The sequence below is a fragment of the Curcuma longa genome, chromosome 11, assembly GCF_044706935.1.
Source record: "Curcuma longa cultivar G26 ecotype Majalengka, Jawa Barat chromosome 11, ITB_CL_G26_1.1, whole genome shotgun sequence".
NCBI classification, from domain to species: Eukaryota; Viridiplantae; Streptophyta; class Magnoliopsida; order Zingiberales; family Zingiberaceae; genus Curcuma; species Curcuma longa.
Genome location: NC_133871.1, coordinates 11,376,661 through 11,397,193, shown reverse-complemented (window position 1 = coordinate 11,397,193; position 20,533 = coordinate 11,376,661). Strand labels below are relative to the sequence as shown.

General features: G+C 38.8%; 3 protein-coding genes across 3 annotated transcripts; all 3 read left to right on the top strand.

Moving 5' to 3' along the window:
* The first annotated feature begins 1,281 nt into the window (after positions 1-1,281).
* LOC141839530 (uncharacterized) lies at positions 1,282-14,303 on the top strand. The gene is made up of 8 exons (XM_074727290.1): positions 1,282-1,688; positions 4,940-5,079; positions 5,156-5,255; positions 5,333-5,431; positions 11,534-11,878; positions 12,137-12,229; positions 12,306-12,512; positions 13,744-14,303. The coding sequence occupies exons 1-8, from the start codon at positions 1,341-1,343 to the stop codon at positions 13,999-14,001; spliced, it is 1,590 nt and encodes a 529-aa protein (XP_074583391.1). The 5' UTR covers positions 1,282-1,340; the 3' UTR covers positions 14,002-14,303.
* A 1,462-nt stretch (positions 14,304-15,765) lies between these two features.
* Positions 15,766-16,687, top strand: LOC141841783 (uncharacterized). The gene has a single exon (XM_074729977.1). It carries the CDS (start codon positions 15,877-15,879, stop codon positions 16,627-16,629), a length of 753 nt encoding a protein of 250 aa, XP_074586078.1. The 5' UTR covers positions 15,766-15,876; the 3' UTR covers positions 16,630-16,687.
* Positions 16,688-18,070: 1,383 nt separating this feature from the next.
* LOC141838719 (AAA-ATPase At2g46620-like) lies at positions 18,071-20,002 on the top strand. Its single transcript, XM_074726276.1, has one exon. It carries the CDS (start codon positions 18,318-18,320, stop codon positions 19,872-19,874), a length of 1,557 nt encoding a protein of 518 aa, XP_074582377.1. The 5' UTR covers positions 18,071-18,317; the 3' UTR covers positions 19,875-20,002.
* The last annotated feature ends 531 nt before the right edge of the window (positions 20,003-20,533 follow it).

The following is a 20,533-nucleotide window of genomic DNA, read 5'->3' as shown; positions in this document are numbered from 1 at the left end:
GAACCCCACTGAATACTGTCAAGTGAACCCTGGGCAGAAGTATAAACACTGCAGCGACATATATCCATTGAAAAATGTCCCAGGATATGGCAAGGGAGGGACCCAAACAAATCATTATATGAATGAGAACCATAACAGCCTAATGATGATGTATTCATATTAATAAGATGCAAATAAATCTTTTAACTCAATAAGCTCTTTCAAGGACATGATCAGAATGAAAAAATATAGCTTGCACTTCACCAGGTCGTCTGTAAGCCAAACCGGAGGAATGGCTGAACATGCGGATGAAGCGCGATAGTGTCACAGATGTTCAGGACGAAATGGAAATACAATCAAGCTTATATATAGCTTGCCTGTAAGGAGGCTGCAGGACGAACTAGAAGGTTCTCGGAGGAGACGATGGGATCCCAAGTCTCCGGAGTTGGGCTTACTTTGCTGTCACGGCCTCTTTCTGTTGTTCAAGGTTGTTTTTATGAGCCTCGGAAGAGGGTTCGCATTTTGATGTGATCGCCGTGTATTGTTGGATCGATATTCAATGATATTGGTCAATTACAATAATACATAACCAATTGTGCTCCTACTTCATCTCCAAGCGTCTTGAAACGCCGTATGATCAATGTCATAAACAACCAATTTTGCTCCTACTTCATCTCTTTCTATTAAATATTTTAGTTAAGAAAAAAGTTTATCTCCACCTCTTTTATGACATCTTTTATATATGAATTAAAAACAGTCCTCAGATCCAAAAAATTTTGAGGTGCAAGTAGTCTTTGATCATAAATGGAGAATACAGGAGCAAAAATATATCTAAACAAAGGAATTAAGTATTAGGACAAGGACGACTCTAAGGCACCTCGAGCCTCCTTATTAGAGTGGAAACTAATTATAGTTGAATAGCACACTGTTTCTTAATGGAACATTGAATAAAAGTTAAAGATATTGTATTTTTAATATATAGATATATATTGCGGTAAAAATTAATTATTATGTTATATTTAAAAAACACTTCAAGATTATATTAGATGTATAGCTTAATTATGCAAATAAATCAATGGGCGTTTTTTAATATAAATCAGCCAAATAAAAAGTTAATTTGGATATAAAATTAGAATGGGTGTTTTTTAAAAATATTTTTCTAACACGCTATTTAGATGATAAAAAAAAAATTAATGGGCGGTTTTGATTTTTACCCTATTAAATTTCGTTGCATTTTATTTTGAAATGATAAATATGTAACTACTTGCGTCATCGTCGCCGTCGACCTTCCTTTGTCCCTTCCACTCCGTCAAATAATCCATCCGCCGTACCGGCGTCGGCAACCGCACATCCTCTTTGCTATGCCCACATCCGCCGCCATCGACGGCCATTATTCGCCCCATCTCGTGCAGGGGGGCGATGCGCCCTCAGAGGCGGCGGAGCGCCGGCTCCAGGAGGCAGAGAAAAGGCTGCGTGAGGCGATCGAGGAGTTACAGCGCCATCATAATGCCAGGCGTTCGGACGAAGGCGGATGTGGCGGAGACAGGCTACCCTGCTGCGACCATGACGACTCCTGCATCGCTCACGCCATCGGGAACCTGTGCCAGAGTTTTCTTCTCTCATATGGAGTTAGGGTTGGGATCGGTATCCTCCTCCGAGCGTTTAAGCTCGCCAGGCGCCAGTCTTATTCCTCTATCATTGACCTTAAGGTAAGTATGCTTCTTTTAGCTTCCTTTTATGCTGGAAATGAGATTTCTGCAGAGGCAATTAGTTAGCACTGATTTATCTTAGGTGCTTATTATTGCGCCAATAATTCATCAATTGTTTTCAAGATGAATGCAGAATGGAAACGATTCCAATTTAGATATTATGTGAATGTACTTTGACTTTGCAAAATCGATTAAATTCGTAGCAATTACTTTTTGTTATATCATTGTTTGTGTAACTATGCCGAATGTGGTGGCCTTCAATGTCCATTTGTTTCCTGTATGAAAAATTACTCTGGTATTCTAAAAGCAATTTTTAAGATTAATCATAGAGCTAACGTAAGTGGATTATTTAGCTCTCATGAAACTTTTTGTTCTTTGACATTATCAAGCAGATTTCAATAGGTTATCTGGTTGATTCAGGATAAACTCGAGAGGTTGTTTAGTAACTGGATCTATTTGGTGAACAGATATTGTTCAAGATGATGATGCCAAATCTGGACTATGTAATAAGGTCAAATTACTTGGAGTAGAAAAAACAAATTCTATTATTAAGATGCTCTTAACATTTCAGCCTAACACTGTCTCCACTTAACACAACCTAGCAGCATGCAGTCTAGACAACTTGCCACCATAGGGTATTCTTGTTGCTATTTGAGAATTTGATATAAAGAATGATCAGCTTGGTCAATAAGCATCTGAATCGTTGGAAGGACTTGTAGTTTTATATACTGGTTGGGATGAAACTGAGGCGCTGTATCAACCAATTATGAATTATGATATTGATGTGAATCCAAGGGAAGTGTTTGGATCAATATCAGAAAACGACTAGATGCCTAGTGGACTCTTTTTTTTTCTCTTGGAAAGTTCTTCCACACTGTCATTGCTTCGTTTCCTAGAAAAGAAGTTCACAAATCGTAGGCATTCTACATCCACATGGCATCATAACAGACTCGAAAAAGAAAAGGCACCCTGAGGTCTATAAGCAAATGAAGCTTTATTAGATCTTGTTCGGATGCTTTGTCATAAAGAGTGTCAAGTTTGAACTTGTATTTAACTCAAATTCATTTTCAATCTTACAATATAGAGGACATGTCAAAGATGATCATATTTTCCTCTAAAGTTTTCTTATTGCTAAATGAGAACAGGAGAACCTACCACTGGTTAGTTCCGCTATGGGCGAGTATAGGAATCTGAAGCTTTTAGTCCTAGTCACTTGAAGTCCATTATTCATAAAATAGCTGAACAACTCTCTTGACAATTCCAAAGAAGCAGTTAGTAACATGGTGGTCAAAATCGATAGATTGCCCAAGTTGGATCAATATTGGCAAAGGCTTGATCTATCTTTACTGAGAAATCAGTTGCCTCAAGAAAATCATGTAGAAGTTTAAGAAACTAGAGATTGAAAACAATTAACTAGAAATAAGTTAAATTTCACTATAAAATAGATAAAATTAATGCAGTCTGATTAAATTGGGAGTGCTACGGATGGAATTAATTTAAATCTAATCAAATTAGGTTGACTATGAAACTTGATCGATCTTTGTGACCTATGCTTGTATTAGCTAAAATTATAATTGAACTTGCTTGAGAGGGGAAAGAGTTTTCATCACTTGCTTGAATTCTAGCTCAAATTCTTGAGACTTATTCTAGCTTGAGATTGTTGTGAGTCTCTAGGATGGTCATCTAGCCTTGTCATTAATGATGATCCACCACTATCCCCCAGTGTTTCTCACGTGATCAATATTGAATGAGAGGGGCAATTAATGGTCAAGAGAGTCACCTCTACCAATGATCTTAAACCTCCCCTCATATATGCAGGCTCATAATGTGTAAGATGAGGAAAGTCGAGATCCTTGAACAAATTGAGTCGATTTATGGAAGTTTCAGTTGATTGGAGTGTAGAGTTGATTGTTAAGTCAATTGCAAATTCTTTGCTCGAGATAATGTTGCTCTCTGTTTGAATTGAGTTGTTCACTCAAAAATATATATTAGATGGATAAGTTTTTGCTGGAGTGGCCAATTAAGTCAAGCAAAAAGGAATTAGTCGATTGCCTTAGATTTGAGTCAACCGAAGCATGTTTGAGTTGATTGAAGATGACATTTGTTGACCGATAACCTTGTGATCTTATCGAGATGAATCGACTAAAACGAGTTAGTCAGTTAAATTAATATGAGTCAACTAGAAAAAGATTGAGTTGACTGAAAAGTAGTTGTTGGTAGATAATGTTTTCTTATAAAGACTTTAATCGACTGAACATGAATTGAGTTGACTCAAATCCAGAACTTATTTGAATGAGTATCTTTATTCTCTTTTTGAATGCTTCATTCCTATTATAATTAAGGGTACAAGTGATCTTGGATACACAATTCATACATAGTCAATATTTGCTCTCTATGTGTTCATTTTGAGGCTTCAAGATGTTGATGTTCATTGTTATTTTCTTTTTGTTCTTCATTTTCGTACTTTGTTAAGAAGATTTCTTTTTACAAGGTTTCTCCACCTCTGATAAAGGAGCATTTTATTAAATAGTCTTTGTGCTTGATCCACCTAATGGGTTGTGGGTTGATAGGTCACAAAGTAGGTCTTGGGATTCGCACCATATAAGCGTTTCTTTTAGCATTGTCCTTTTCTTTGCATGTTTTTATCATTATTGTTTCTACTATGTTAATTTAAGCACCCACTGATTTTATCAAGTGTCTTAGCCTTATTTAAGTACAAAAGTACAAGAGAATCAGCGAATTTGTATTTGTAGGTTGAATGCACTATTCACCCCTCTAGTGTTTTGGTCCATATCAATGATCATCTACACTTTCTTTTCTTCCTCTTATCTCTTTCCTCCTTCCAATTTTGATTCTCCACCAGCACCACATTTTTGCTATTATGGTATCAAAATTGTCTCATTTCAATTGGCAAAGAAACTTTGCTTGGAACAAAGATTTTTTACTGTGGTTGATGTGTTTCTTGTTATTACATGAGGTACCATGCAACTATGCAAGTGTTATAAGATATTTTTATGTCATTTATCTTAGGGTAATCTTTGAAATGCCTCTCAACATATACTAACTTTTTCAAAATGCCCTCCAATATTAGATTAATGTGAGAACATTCATAAGATTTCCATTTAGTTGTTAAAATGCACCCTATCTAAGATTAAAGTACCTATTTTACCCTTCTAAATTGCTACCTAAATCATTTGTATGCTAATGCAGATGGGCAACTTATATTTATGATCTCTATGTTTGTGATACAGCAACTTGTTTCTGAGAAAGATCTGATTGTAAGAGAAGAAGCTTGCCGTGTTGGATTACTTTTTGGCGGCTTTACAGGTTCTTACCATGCTCTTAGGTGCCTTTTAAGAAAGTTCAGGAGGAAAGAGACGCCAATTAATGTGTAAGTACATGTCATTATACTGACATAATTTGCTCGAAATACCATATTTGATATAATTGAGGGCAAAATAGTGCAGAATAGTAGCAGGTTCAGTTGCAGGTTTATCAATATTAGCATTGGATGATCCAAGTAGACGGCGTACTCTTGCACTATATCTTCTAGCTAGGCTTGCACAGGTAGAATTTTTAACAAACACACACACACATATATATTCAAATTGATATTTATGGTTCTGATTGTTAAACGATTGCAGTGTGCCTATAATTCAGCCAAATCCAAGAATAAGTTTCATCTTTGGGGAAGTCACTGGAGACATGGTGACTCTTTGCTCTTCTCTTTGGCATGTGCCCAGGTGTGGTGACTAACACCTTAGCATGAACTCTCTGCCCTCCTAGAACGTATGTTTTACTGAAATTTGAGCAGAAATGTAGGAATACATAGTGCAATAGTGAAATTCTTAATATTGCTTGCATATAGTACTTCTTTGACTTCTCCATGAATTGACTTTTAGCACAACCCACAAAGGAAATATATGGCCTAATTACTATAGGATAGATGATTTTTCAGAAACTTGTTTGATAGTGATACAGTTTGCAAAGTCATCACCAACTTATGACTACATTGGTCTGCATCCAAATAGATTGGTTTCTTGTAAAGACCAATAACATACTTGTTAGACAATCAGAACTATGAACAACTTCAGCCAAAAAAATTAACACATCTTTGCAAACCATTGACAACAAAGTTTATCTTTTTGTAATACCATCATGATTTCAAGTGCCAACTGGTATCAATAAGGTTGAATGCATCATTTTTGTTGCTGATCTATATTGATACTATGTGGGCCCAAGTAATTATGGCAAAGTAAATGCCACCGTGTCAATGCCACCCAATCAACTGATTTCAATTGTATTGTTCAAGTATCTGTTTTAGCTTGTATTGCCTGAACTCAACTGAGATAGGAAGATTTTCTTCCCATGTCTCATCCTTCTATTTTGTCTGTGGATATAGGAAGGAAATGAAACGTTAAAAAGAGAGCGAAGGTGAAAAGAAGCATCAACTGATGACACCAACTAAAATAAGAAGATTCTCTTCCCATGACTTAGTTTTTTATTTTTTCTGTTGGTCACATAGAGAAGGGGAGCTTTTGCGTAATAATAAAGTTACTGTCGTATGACCTAGAGGTCACAGATTTGAGTCTCGAAAATAGTCTCTTGCAAAGCAGGGTAAGACTACATATAATAGATCTTTCCCCGAGGCCGGCATTAGCAAGAGCTTTGTGCACCGGACTGCCCTTTCTGTTGGTCACATAAAGGAGATGAAATGTTAAAATCAGAGGGGATGGGAAAGAAGAGATGCATCGACTGAAGCATTAATAGTATCAAAGAAGAGTAATGCTAGAAATATAAAAATTGAGATGTATCTATATTTCTATTTGAGTTTCAATTGTGTTAGTCTATGTTCCAATAGTTAACACAGATACATTTGAATTATCTTTCAATTGGAAGAGAGAGTTATGCTATTGGAAGAGATGCAACCATTTATCTTTTAAGTTTCAACTAGTAGAGTGTCTAATAAAAGTGTTGTGGATATAAGATTAGAGTTCTAAAATTTTCTTCAAGTATTGAAATCTATGAGGATATTGAGTTTCCTATCATTCTTATTCCATGAGAGAGTAGTTACTGAGAGAGATATCGACAGAGAGAACAAACATGCTAAAATAGATAGCCACTAGCTAATATCATTTTAAATCATGCATTAAATAAGAAGGGAACAAAAGATAATGATCATTGATGATACAATTTACCTAATGAAATATCAACTAAGTGGAGAGAGGAAGACAAAAACTTTAAGTGATGAAAATTATGCAGTTTAGGTCAGTAATCCATTGTGTTATTCTTGTAGAGAATCCTATGCGATAAACGACAAATCGCAGCGAAAAAAGGATCCCTTGAGCGATCCATGTGAAAGAAAAACATACAAGTTTATATCTACAAAATCCTATCTAATAAGGTATACCTTTGGAGCGTGCCCTTTGCTTATCCTGTTAGTTCAAAGTTTGTTGGATCTCTTACACGTTCAAGTGTTAGTGCCTCTATGCGTATTTACACTAACACTCCTTTGGAGAAAGTTGGTTGTGCTAGCAACCCTTAGTAAGAGTTTCGGCCAAGAGAAGAAGAGGAGGTGAAGATGAAAATCCAACATGACTTTTGAGGAGAAAAATTCTTTTTATACGCAAGCCATGAATACCAAAGTTTTTAAGGCTTTTGGTATTTTCTCATCAATGCATGATAACCTCCATGCATGATAACCTCATCTTCTCCAATAACTTCCATGCATGATAACCTCATCTTCTTCAATGCATGATTAATCCACATTAATCATACATGATGAATTAAACTTCATTCATCACCTTGGTTTAATTTGAGTCTAACTCAAATTCAACCAACTTGAGTCTAACTCAAGTCTTGGTCATCCAATGAGCATAATTGTTCCTTTAGTCAAATTAAAATGAACCCATCTCCAAAATAGAATGTTATTTGTGTGTGACCCAATAGGTTTTTGTAACATTGGCAATGTCTCTAAACTCATTTTAGAAACATAAACAATGAGTGACATCTAGGAATGCATCATTGCTACCCAAGTGACAAGAATGTCGAGATCCGACATAACCTTCGTGACTATGATAATGTATGACCATGTCCTTCTATCCTCGATATCTAGATTGATCAATGAGGCATAGACTGTATCATCCCCTTATCAATCTTTGTGTTTCTTGATTCCCAAGTAGACTCACTCAAGCAAATGAGCTCAATATCTCATATTGACTCATTTAAGAATGACCATGCATTTCGTGATCTTACTCTATTAAGTGGCCGCAAGATATCACTTCTATTATATTGGAAGGATAGATCACATCTTCATCACTCACATCCCTCCACATAATTTGTTACATATCCAGTGATCGTCTTTATAGTCCACCCTGTTACGGGTGATGTTTGACGACACCAAAATACATAACTCCTTATGTAGGGAACCGTAGTGACTTCAGATCTAAGGATTATTCATATCAATAGTCATATGAGAAAGTTTATGACACTTATATAACGATCCATGAAACTTTCTTATGACGAGTCAATTCAACATACATTCTCTAATATATACACATGTGTCAACTCGATATTCCATATCCATGATTTGTGAGATCAAGTCATCCAGTTGACCTACATGCTAGTCTTAACGCATTAATATCATCCCTGAATATTAATGCTTGACTAGGAATGATTAAGAGTAGTGTTTTCTACATCATCTCACGATCGACCCAAACAATTGATATGATGTAGATTGAACGAGCTACTCAAGAACATTATTATACTTAGTTATTTGACACAAACATAAAATAAATATAATAATAAAAAAACTTTGCCTTTATTAATAATAGAATATGATACAAAAGTCCCTAGTCAATCATCACATAATTGGCTCTAGGGCTACTACTAACAATTCTACCATTTTTCACGCTTCATTTTTTTATTGAAGAAATTTACTAATTTGCCCATTTCTTTAGATCAAACATTTTTATTACCTTCTTATTACAGTGGGAATTATGTTTTTAGTTGATAGCAATGTATGGAGATGCTATATCTCACCTCAACCAATAAAAGAGCGGCTTGGCGCATGAAGTTCTCGCCAGGGAAGAGTCTGTTATACGTAGTCTTATCCTGTATTGCAAGAAGTTGTTTTTGTGACTCGAACCCGTGGTCACTAGGTCACATGGCAACAACTTTACCATTACACCAAGACTCTCCTTTATCTTACATCAACCAATTAAAAAAGAAAAAGAATTATTCTTATGCTAAATGAAAGCATGCTCAAGTCTCCCTTTTGCTAACAAACCATTAGGAGATCTTAATGACCATTGGTTTTCTTTGATTCTCTGTACTTAATCTTATCATCGCATGATTGTGTATGAAGGATGCATGATTTGACATACTGGAGGCTGCCACCTTTGTTTATTTGAATGCCAAATAGATTATTCAACTTACAAAAGGAAAGTGCAATGAGCTTTGGGTGTAATGTGATGAAAGCCAATGTCACATTTATTTCCTTGAGTCCGTTGATCTCTTAGAGAGTTCACTAATCGTGGTGATAAACTACTGCTAGAGAAGATCTGCAACAGAAGTTATTACAGGGGAAAGGACTCATGACAAGGATGAATCTAGACTACTAGTGCAGAAAGCAACAATCAAGACAACAAGCGACTACACGAAGACAAGGCTATGGATGCGGTACATTACACGACATCACAAAAATGAGTAATGTGGAAGTAAGGGACAATGAAGAGGGATAAGATATGCTATAGAGGATGAAATCATTAACTAGGTGGGTTTTTATAGATCAGAAATAGGGTATGAAGTATGAAGAGAGGCTTTTGGTAACATAGAGAAAAGGGAGGGATGGAAAGAAGAGGCTTGAAGGAAAAAAGAAAATTATAGTGCACAACTTGATGCAAGCACCATTTCGATCCAAGCCTTCAACTTATGAATCCGATAAGCTTCTCCTTGAGCTTCAATGTACCAACTTGGTCCAAGATAAGCTCTTAAGCACACGATCTTCATGGTCGCCATGTCCACAACTCGATCTCATTGAGTCCATTGAGCTCCACGCTTTAGTTGATCCAAACCTCTAGTCCTCAAGCATATGATTCCACAATCGTCATGTGCACTAGCTAAGTACCTACACACTTGATACACATTAAATCACAAAACACATAACTTAAACCATATTGCCAATACATCAAAACAATGTTATCTAACTGACCATAAGGCAGAAATTGTTTCTCCAACTGTGAGCACTTTATGTTGGAGGGTTTGTGGATGAAGTCACTCATGGAGGGTGAGAGATCGATGAAAGTTTCTCCTTACAATGAAGAGGTAGATGGTGCTAGTAGTCAAGGTGGAATAAACTCAACAAAGATAGTAAAAGAAATTAAGAAATAAGTAGTTTTAGAGAATGTGACAGGGACAAAGACATACAAGCAATGAGACATGATATCTTAACATTTATAGCCTTTTTGGTTGTGATGTACTCAAGAAAGATGCAGAACGGATCTGGGAATAAGTTTTTAATGGTAATGTCCCAGAGGATAAATAATGCATAAGCGACAAATATTTTGTCATCATTAGATTATGTTTGTTCCAATTATTTGGTATCAACGTCATAGTATTGCCACTCCATCAATTTCAACGCAAGGTTATATTACTAATAATGATAGGAGATTGAAAATTTTCTAGTGAATATAGCTTAAGGAAGCCATTATAAAAATATTTCTAGCAATACTTGGAGAAACATTATAGCAATGACTAGATTGTATTTTGAATAAGGAAGCTCTTTTTATATAAATATACTTGTCTATTAATTGCCCATTTCAATAAATAACATCTATGGTGGTCTTTCAGCCATGAAACTAAATTGAATTCTAAAATGGTTTATATTTTATCTATTATTAATCTCTAAGTCTTAATAATCCTTTCCCCAAATTTCATATGACTCATCAACGTAATTCTCTAATTAACTAAATACTATATGCAAGGCTTAAAATGTTGTTTTGTACTAGAGTTTCAGTCATTGATCCCACCTAGTGAGATAAAGCTTGGTTACTGTTGTTGTTGTTGTTGTACTAGAGTTTCAGTCCCTGGTTGGAATAGTTTGGTTTCACTAAATTGTTACGACAAGTTTTGGCACACAATAAAGCATGTTGAGATGAATTTAAATAGCTTTTACTTATTCATTCTTTTTCTAATTTTTTTTCTTTAAATAAGACTATAACAATTAGATACTCAATTAAATTAAGATTTTATGATAGCACATGCTTGACTTGCTTCAACATGTGAGAAAGCATGTCAAGATGAATTTGAAGGTAGGAGTCATTTAATCGTCTTCTAGTCAGAATTTGTCTATTACTTTTAATAATAAGACATCAATTAGATAGCCGAGTTAAAAATAATGTGTGTTATTTTTACTTCAATAGGTGTCGAGATGAATTAAGATAACTTTTACCCCTTTAATTTTATTCCACTTGTTTGCTTTTAGAATAAGACTATAGGAATATGATAATCAACTCAATCAGAATTTTAGGAAAATAAGTTAAAGAAATAATAAACAATAGTTAAATTCATCTTGGCATGCTTCAACAAGTGTCAAAGCATGCTGATGCATGCGAGTGTCAATATGGTACAATAATCATCAGCATGAGTGGCACGATTGACGCAGGAGAGAGCACCATGTTAACTAGTCTCGAGTGTTAGGAATTTACCACAATAGTTATGGTACAATATTTCAAACCATGATGTTTTCATTTTTATTCTTATAAATATGGATATGGCAGGAAAAAAATTTCACCATTTCTCACACATTTTATAAATATTTTGTGAATAACATATTTATTTTACAGGTTATGTATGCATTTGTAATGAGACCTGAAAGCTTGCCCAAAGCATATCAAGATTTTATTCAAAAAACTGGGCCAGTTGCGGAGCCTGTTTACAAAGCTGTCAGAGAATGTTGTAGGGGTGGACCTGTTGACATTGTATCTCTATCGGCATACTTATCAAAGAACGGATGCAGTACAGTGAACTTGACGGAGAATCTTTCCATTATCCCCTGTTCTATGATTCATCCTGACTCGAATTCTTGCCTTGTTCACAATGCAACTGCTGCATCAGAAACATTTAGGAAAACGTTTCCTTTGTACTTCTCTTTGACATACGTGCCATTTGTGGTTCTTCATCTACAGAAGGTACTGACTTACATGGATTGAACAAGAAACTTACTTTTGAGAAATGTGTTTCACAAAATGGTTAATTAAAATGTTAATCGTGCTGATAATTAATAATTTTAGTGCTTCATCATGAAAGATATGATCTTTGCCTTTGGATACATATAGTTGCTAATATTCTCTATCTTGTTAAGAGCTGAATTTCAGTTTATTCATAACTTGGTCTCTTTTGATTTCAGTATTTGATGAGAAAACATTCTTTAATTGATTAAATGATAGTTCCTGGAATCTCCTGCTTGGACGTCATGGCGTGCTCTTTTGGGTGCAGTCCGCTCAACTACTTTTTTGTCTGCTTTTGTAGGAGTCTTCCAGGTAGCTATTTCTTCTGGATTGTTCTGTTACAAATTATAATATTTCAGTGCCTAACTATTATGTTGGATTATACTAGGGTGTCATTTGTTTACACCGGAAGGTTGCAAGTAAAGATCACAAACTCATTTATTGGTTTGCTGGTGCAATATCTGCTCTTTCTGTACTGTTGGAAAAGAAATCTAGAAGAGCAGAACTAGCTCTCTATGTGCTTCCACGAGCTGCGGATTCAGTATGGTATATTTCAGTCAATCGTCATCTCCTTCCTCATATAAAGAATGCTGAGGTACTTAAATTCATCCTTTTGTCGTTCCATCAAGTTTGTGCAAATCTTCTTCCATTAACACACACACACACACACACACACACATGTTTCTTTGTTAGAATTCCTATTCAATATACTTGCGATGTTCTTCACAATAATCGGAATCCTTTTTTGAGCCTACCAGTCTTATGATTATGCCATGATTTTCATTTGCAGCTTCTTTGCCTAATGGGATAGCTTTGTTTTTCCTTTTTTCTTTTTATAAAAAAATCGTCGCATGTGCTATTTTTTGTTGGGTTTTTTGTCTTCCTGTTTTGGGTACTGAAAGCTGCTAAAGGGGTTACCTAAAAGACAAACTCATGGACGTTGATGTCTTGCCTATGATATTACAAGTGGAGGCTAATAATGTTAATGTACTAGTTAAGTTTAATGCAGAGATCTACAAACTCCTAAATGGCAGAGAGAGCCTGCCTCTACACTAAGCATTTTCTAGAAGGCCCTCAGTTCTGAGATTTGCTTATCATGATTTTTGTCGTTGAAGGTTGTGATACACAGATTGTTGTTTCAGCAGTTATTGTCAAATGTTTTTTTTTTTTCCAATTGTCCATTTGCTACTTTCGCAGATCTTCGGGTGACTGCTATATATATTATAAAAGAGAAAAACTTTGCATTTCTGAATCTCATTGTGTCTACAAAACAGCTGATGTTGATCACAAGAGAGATGAAAAGTTTGAGGGTTGAATTAGGCCCTAGTCAGTTAACATCAAAATTTGTCAATATCTATGATACCATGTACAAAAAGTTAATATAGCAGAGATGTATATGTAGAGTTATAAGAAAAGATGAAATACGATAAAATAAAACTAATATTTGAGAGTAGTTAAATGTAGCTTCAATTGATGATAAAATGAGAGAATATAGGTTGAAATGGTATGGATACGTTGAAAGATGACTGATAGATGTTGATTTATTTAATTTTAATCTTAATAGTGATATTGACTTGCATAAAATTAATGAAGTTAAAAGGTTTCAAATTGTTGGGAGGTATACGGCTTGATGATAATGAATCTCGTTATGTTTCTTTGATATTCATTTTTTTCACATGATTATGATGTCAGTGAATTGACAAGGGCATCTGCTTCTATTCAAATTTCACATTGTAGTAATTCAGGTAGCCTATGTCTAGCAAATAGATTTAGGAAGAACATAAATCTACTGTTATTCTGCCCTGGTATGTTTCTTGGAACTGCAGGTTGCTCTATTCTGTCTCTGCATGGGAGGTATCATGTTCTACTTGGAACATGAGCCAGACACAATGGCTCCTTTTCTGAGGGGTCTCATCCGCCGATTTCTGGCTAGTAGAATAAGCAATCCTAGCCCTTCCTCAAACATGAATGCATCCTACTCTTATATACCAAATCTAGGACAGCAAGAAAGCAAGAACATTGAAGACAAGGATGAAAGCGCAACTTCAGCAAAGTACAACCTTGAGTCAATCCCTGGACTCTAGTCCAAATCTCTCTATTTTGGAAAAGAGGGATCATAGAAATTGGCATCAGCATCAGCTATCGGAGCCAGCTAAAGGATTTATCAATTGCTAAATTTCACTTGGTTCATTTAAACTTCTAAGGAATGTAAGTTCCATTCCTTCTTGGTATAGAGTTTTCGATCTGAGCTCATATGGCCCAAGGAGACCGCAAAGAACAGACCATTTATTCTTTGTTATCATTCTCTTAGTATGATTGTTCTTGCACATCACGCAGATGTATTGGTTAAAGCACCTCATTATGTTTATCAAAAATGTTGAGCAGGTTGTGTCCTCTGGCTTCTGTTAGTGTTCTAGTTTGGCTTGAGGAATGGCGAATTGGATCGTGCACTGTCAATTTCATGTGTTTTTTCCCAAGTTCAACTTTGTATCTTTGAAATAACACATTTTGACATCATTGCCCTAGACCGAAATATCTATTAGTTTGGATTTCTGCTGCTTCGTTTTGTGGTTTTTGACAGTTTAACTAGCATTTGTTTGCAGCGGTTCATACTTTTTTGCTCCCATATTTTTTGCATCCATAAGAACCCCATGGCTATAGCTTTTTGTTTATTTTGAGCTACGGACCAGAGCAAAATGGTTACACTTTCTTTGTTTGACATCGAAGAATGAAGATACGTTCATCAATGTTCGGACCCCTGGTCCAGCGTCGCTAGTAGTTGCCTGGTTTTTTTTTCCCTTTGGGTCTTTGTTTGCAGGTGAACTTTTATCGTCGAAAATGCTTGTTTGTTAGTTTGGTTTTTAGCTACGGTGTTCCTGTCTGTCTGTCATAGCTCGCCTGATCATATGCCATTGGTGTTTTTTTCATCAGTTATGACCTGTCAAATTTCAGGTTCAACCTGATCCTTCTTGCATTCTGTTTGAGGGGGAAAAAAACATATTGCAGGCTTATACAACGTCATTTTAGAAAGAAAAAAAAAACCCATACCAATAGCACGCTAAGAGTGCCTAGTTTAATTTTATTTTTTTGCTTTTGGTAAGCATTTTCATTAGAAATGTGAGCACAATTTGGGTTGCGTTTAGGATTACCATCAAGAATGATATCTGACTAGGATTTGAATGAATTTTTTAGAATATCTCATTTTTTTAAAGGATATGAAGATTAGGATGAATATCTGATCTTTCGAGGAATATAAAACGAAGATAAATATAATAAATGAAGATGAAAGACTTAGAATGGAAGTCATTGTCGTCCTTAAATATTGTGGAAACTACAATGCTAAGGAGGGGTGAACTTAGTCAGACAAAGTTATTTGAAAATGTCAGAGGAAACTTGATTAAATAGAGACCCAGTCTATGGCAAATCTGACCTAATGAGTAAAGTTGGTACGGTCAGCTGTCGAAATATTCAGAAAGTGCCAAATATGATTAATTAAATAAATATCCAACTGCCAAACTAATTAATATATCAAGTTATGAGTTTTCATTTAAAAAAAATAAATTCAAAAAAAAAAAGTGAAGAAAAGATGGACTTACTGCAAGTTGAGACATTGCCATAACCGTTTGTATTACGGGCGCCCAACGTCACCATTCAGCAGGTGTCGGCCGAAAACAGCTGCCTTCGAAATCACTCTTTCGCCACGCGTCCTCTTCGCCTCGTCGCATTCCAGGAAACTGTGTGCCCCGCGTCCCCCGATTTCCAATTCCAGACATAACCGAGCCAGCTGGAAATCGAAAACAAGGCGCCCTCCTCCGAAACTACCACTTTCTGCCTCTCATATTTCTTCTTCTCCGTTAAATCTGTACCCCTCCTTCCCACTCAGTTTCTTCTCCAAGTCCAAATTCCTACACCTAAAAAGGCGAAAGGAAATTGAAGAAGGGATCAAGGAAGATACCTAGATGTGCCGATCCACCAAGGAGACGATCGCCAGGTACGACCCGCTCAAGATCCGACGCTTCTACCTGCGCGTGTCACTCGCCGCCCGCCAGATTCCTCTCGCGGAGGCGATCACCCTCGTCTTTCCTCCGCGCATCGATGGCAACTTGCTCGAGGTCAATGGCTCCCGGATCCGGGCCGCGGCTGCGGCCATCGTGCCGCTCCACCGTATCCGGTCAGCGGAGGGCGGCGACGGGTCGGAGGCAGTGTTCAGCAGCGCGGACCGGGTGATGGCAGGCGACGGGGTGCGGTTCGAGGTGTACATTGGGGAGGAGAAGGCGCTGGGAGGCGTGTTCCGAAGGGGCGATGGAGGGTGGGAGATGGAGCTGCGGTGCTCGAGGGAGGGGGATGCTGGGGTGGCGGCGGCGGATGTGTGGGTGGTCGGGGAGAAAGGGCTGTCGATGAGGCAGAGGGTGGTGGGAGGGAGCCGGCGGGGGAGGAGAAAGGGATTATGTTTGAGGCTGGAGGAGATACCGGAAGAGGAGGAGGGATGCCCTTGCTTGTGCTGCAAGGAGGAGGAGGAGGAGGAGGAGGAGGAGGAGAGTGGGTGGGAGATTGTGGGATCGGAGGAGGGAGATTCGAAAGAGGAGGATGTTGAGCTGGGACTGGAAGGCGTGAGATGGGCCGTTGATGTGGGGATCTGGGTGATGTGCTTGGGGATGGGCCTCTTGGTTTCCAGATCCTCTTACAGGAGTCTGAGAAGGAAGCCACTTTGATTTTTATTTTTATTTTTATTTTTTACCTTTCAGTTTTCATTTTAATTTGAGTTGTTTTTTTTTCATTTTAAAGATAATTTTTGTCAGTTTTTTCTGCTATATTTTTCCTACTTAATAGTTAAATATTTATTTATTTATTATTTAATTAAAAATTAAACCACGTGAATAAAATATAAACCACGAATGGATTTCATTTCCCTACTTACGTTCATTTAACGCCACTGGCTGGCTATCGACCGCTTCCTGGTTGTACCCGTGTTGGCCAGCCTGGCTGCGTGGCAAGATTCACTAGAATTTATCGGCGGACGACGAAAGTATGAATGCCATCCTGTTCGATACAGAGAATAAGACATCGTCAGGCGAACTCAATCGACCGCCTCGTTGCGCCCGTTAATTAACGACATTAATAATGAGGACGGCACGCTTTGTAATGTGCTGTACGCTTTTTCCTCGCCTTTTTTTAGTTTTTGTTTTTTGGTCCCCCATCAACTTTTCTACACCGAACGGACAGATAGATAGCACAGCTGAAAATTAATACGGCATTTTACTTAACCGCACGAATTATCAGTATTAGACATTTCACTCCGCGTACTTAATTTTCATATTCTAAATATATATTATATTCCTCCCTTATTTTCACATTCAATTTTTTACTTATCTATTTCAAAATTTATCGTTCTCTGTTATCGAATTCAAATTTAATATATATATATATATATATATTAAAGAGATAAATAGATTGATTAGATTGATTTAAAATGATTCAAAATTTTTTAGGTCCATATTAATTTCTGACCTGTAGATTTAATAAAATTTATTATAAATTTATTATAAAACTTAAAACAAGTTTATTAATGCTTTTAAATTTATTCGATAGATTTTCAAAAAGATCTTTCATCAATTAAACGGATCTACATCTGTGCCGTAAGATCAATCTCAAGTAAAGTTCAAAAAGTATATTAACCCTAGACAGAGGTTGTTGTATGTTGGAAGATGACTATCAATACATATGTCGTGAGACAAAATCGTCCTAAAGTTGCGACTTACCCTGATCTCAAAAGTGCATTTAATTGAAGGGTTGCATCAACACCCTGAGGGGAGAGTTCAGTGCCAATTAATCTAAATCTAAAGAGGTGCGTTGCTTGTCCAAAAGTGCGTTGGATCTATATCCACAATTCTAACAACAAAGTATAAAAAAAATAAAATATATTTTAAAATTTAAAACCTATCCGCCATGATTGAAACTATAATAAAAGGTCGTTTCTTTCTTACTTTTTTTTTCCCCGACTACATTAAATTTTCAATTATTTAATTTAAAGGAAGGTGAGAATTAATTGGCTTTTTGTGGAATCTTTTAATATAATTAGGTTGCAGTTGAATACGAATAGGTCGAGTAAACAAGCGGCAGTTACGACTTGGAAGAGTCGCCCAATTCTCCACGTTATCGGAGGAATCAATAAATGCACACGCCGCCGCCACCGCCGGCAATCCAAGAAAACTCGATCCTAATTCTCGTTGACCAATTGCAATGATCTCCCCACTTGGATGTGAACTGGAAAGCCAACTATCGCCGTGGAATTCCAAATCCAGCAACGTATTTTAATCCCTCTTCTCTTCTTCTTTGATTTCATAATCATCCATTGATTTCTTCGATTTGTCCTCGCTGTTGTGGTCGAGGAGGGAGAGAGATGATGCCGGCGGTTAGTCTCACGTCCTTGGCGATGAGCGTGGTGGGCGGTGTGGTGCTCCTGCGGATCGTCCTGTCGTCGAAGTCGTTGCTGTTCTGGCTGGGGCGGTGGTGGCGCTGGGCGGAGCAGCGGACGCAGGCCTACCAAAGCTTCGAGATCCCTCGATACAGCGAGAAAGGGCAGGAGAATCCGCTTTACCGGCGGGCCGCCACCTACGTCGCCGCCCTCCCTTCCCTCGAAGAATCCGCCGCCGTCACGCTCTTCTCCTCCGGCCGCAAGCCCAACGACTTCTTTCTTCTCCTCGGCGCCGGTCACTCGGCCGTTGACTCCTTCCTCGGCGCCCGAGTCACCTGGACCAACGCCCCCGCCGCCAGCGGAGGCGCTCCGCGCTTCGTCCTCCGGCTTCGCCGTCAAGACCGCACCCGCGTCCTCCGCCCTTACCTCCAGCACGTCGAGTCCGTCGCCGATGACCTCGAGCTCCGGCGAAGGGACGTGAGGCTGTATATCTGCTCTGGAGGAAACCCGCGGTGGCGATCGGTGCCCTTCACCCACCCCGCCACGATCGATACGATGGCGATGGATGAGGACCTCAAGATCCGTGTCCGTGCCGACTTGGAGTCGTTCCTCAAGGGCCGCGACTACTATCATCGTCTCGGCCGGGTGTGGCGGCGGAGCTATCTCCTTTACGGTCCCCCCGGCACCGGGAAATCGACCTTTGTTTCCGCCATGGCCAAGTTCCTCTGCTATGACATCTACGACGTCGACCTCTCCCATGTCCCCGCCGCTGGGGATGCTGATGGTACCGATCTCAGGGGGCTCCTCCTCAGCACGACCCCAAGGTCGATCATACTGGTCGAGGACCTCGATCGACACCTCAAGAGCAAGGGCGTCGGCGAGGAGGGCGAGTCGCTGCAGCTCACCCGGATTCTCAATTTCATGGACGGCATCTTCTCCTGCTGCGGCGAGGAGCGGGTGATGGTCTTCACCATGAACTCCGATGCCGGCGGGATAGAGCCGGCGGTGCTGCGCCCGGGGCGCCTCGACGTGCATATCCACTTCCCCCTCTGCGACTTCGCCGCCTTCAAGACTCTGGCGAGCAGCTACCTCGGCCTCAAAGACCACAAGCTGTACCAGCAGGTGGAAGAGGTGTTCCAAAGCGGCGTCAGGATCAGTCCGGCGGAGGTCGGCGAGATCATGATCGCCAACCGTGCTTCCCCGAGCCGGGCATTGAAGTCCGTCATCAACACGCTCCAGCAGCAGACGGCCTCTGCTGTAGTGCGCAACAGCTCCGCCGGTCTAAGGTTGAGCGAGAGCAGTTCGGGCAGGCGGTGCGAGGATTCCGCCACCGCAGGCGGCGACCCCAGCAACGTTGGCGTCGGCGGCGCCGCCATGGGGTTCGGAAAGGAATCCATCAAGGAGTTCAAGAAGTTGTACGGGATGATCAAACTGAGGAGCGGCAGCAAGAAGGACGGAGTGATGCCGCTGGAGCTCGCCGCGGCAGCAGCCGGCGCCGGCGCTCCGCCTGTCAAAGTAGACAAGGACTACATCACCAACTAATTTCAGCATGCCAAAAAAACCCCTACTTTTTCAGGAATTAATTTGATTTATTCCCTTGATTTCACTGCTTATTGAATCCGTTAAGATTTGTGAATACGGCAAGGAACACAGTTTGCTATCCTTCCAAACATCTGCTTATCGATTTGAACCTTTATGCGATAGAATCAGAATTGTTCACGCAACAAAGTAAATGCTGGGAAGTCAAACAAATCAGATTCTTGTTAAGCAAATGGCATGCATGATACGGCATCAGATTTGTTCAACGACTGAGACCTAACAATCGATGTTGACCCTCAACCTTGCACTCCTCTTCTCCAACTTGTCCTTTGCCGATTTCAACGCGGTTTGATAGAACAAGTTTCAGACTGTTCCTCTTTCGCGTTTTTAGACAAAGAATTGGTCCGACACTGATTCCTTTTTCTGATTCGAGTCAACGAGTCTGACGAAAGATTTTGGAAGCACGTGGAAAACGTTCACAGTAAACTCTTGAACAGGGAGGGACTCCTTCTATTGGGAAGAACAGAGGAGGTTTCGATCATGAGAATGGGAGTTAAATAACGAAATTATTTGCGAGCTAAAGGAGTCAAGAGTCATCGATTAGTTGTTTTTATAACAAGAGTTTAATGTTTATTCTTAACTTAATGGGTATTAACATTTTT

Bases quoted from the DNA above. Each gene is read 5' to 3' on its own strand.
- LOC141839530 (XM_074727290.1), top strand. From the start codon at position 1,341: ATGCCCACATCCGCCGCCATCGACGGCCATTATTCGCCCCATCTCGTG. The intron at 5,080-5,155 runs GTAAGTACATGT...AAAATAGTGCAG, and splicing joins AAAGAGACGCCAATTAATGT to AATAGTAGCAGGTTCAGTTG. The intron at 11,879-12,136 runs GTACTGACTTAC...ATTAAATGATAG, and splicing joins TGGTTCTTCATCTACAGAAG to TTCCTGGAATCTCCTGCTTG.
- LOC141841783 (XM_074729977.1), top strand. From the start codon at position 15,877: ATGTGCCGATCCACCAAGGAGACGATCGCCAGGTACGACCCGCTCAAG.
- LOC141838719 (XM_074726276.1), top strand. From the start codon at position 18,318: ATGATGCCGGCGGTTAGTCTCACGTCCTTGGCGATGAGCGTGGTGGGC.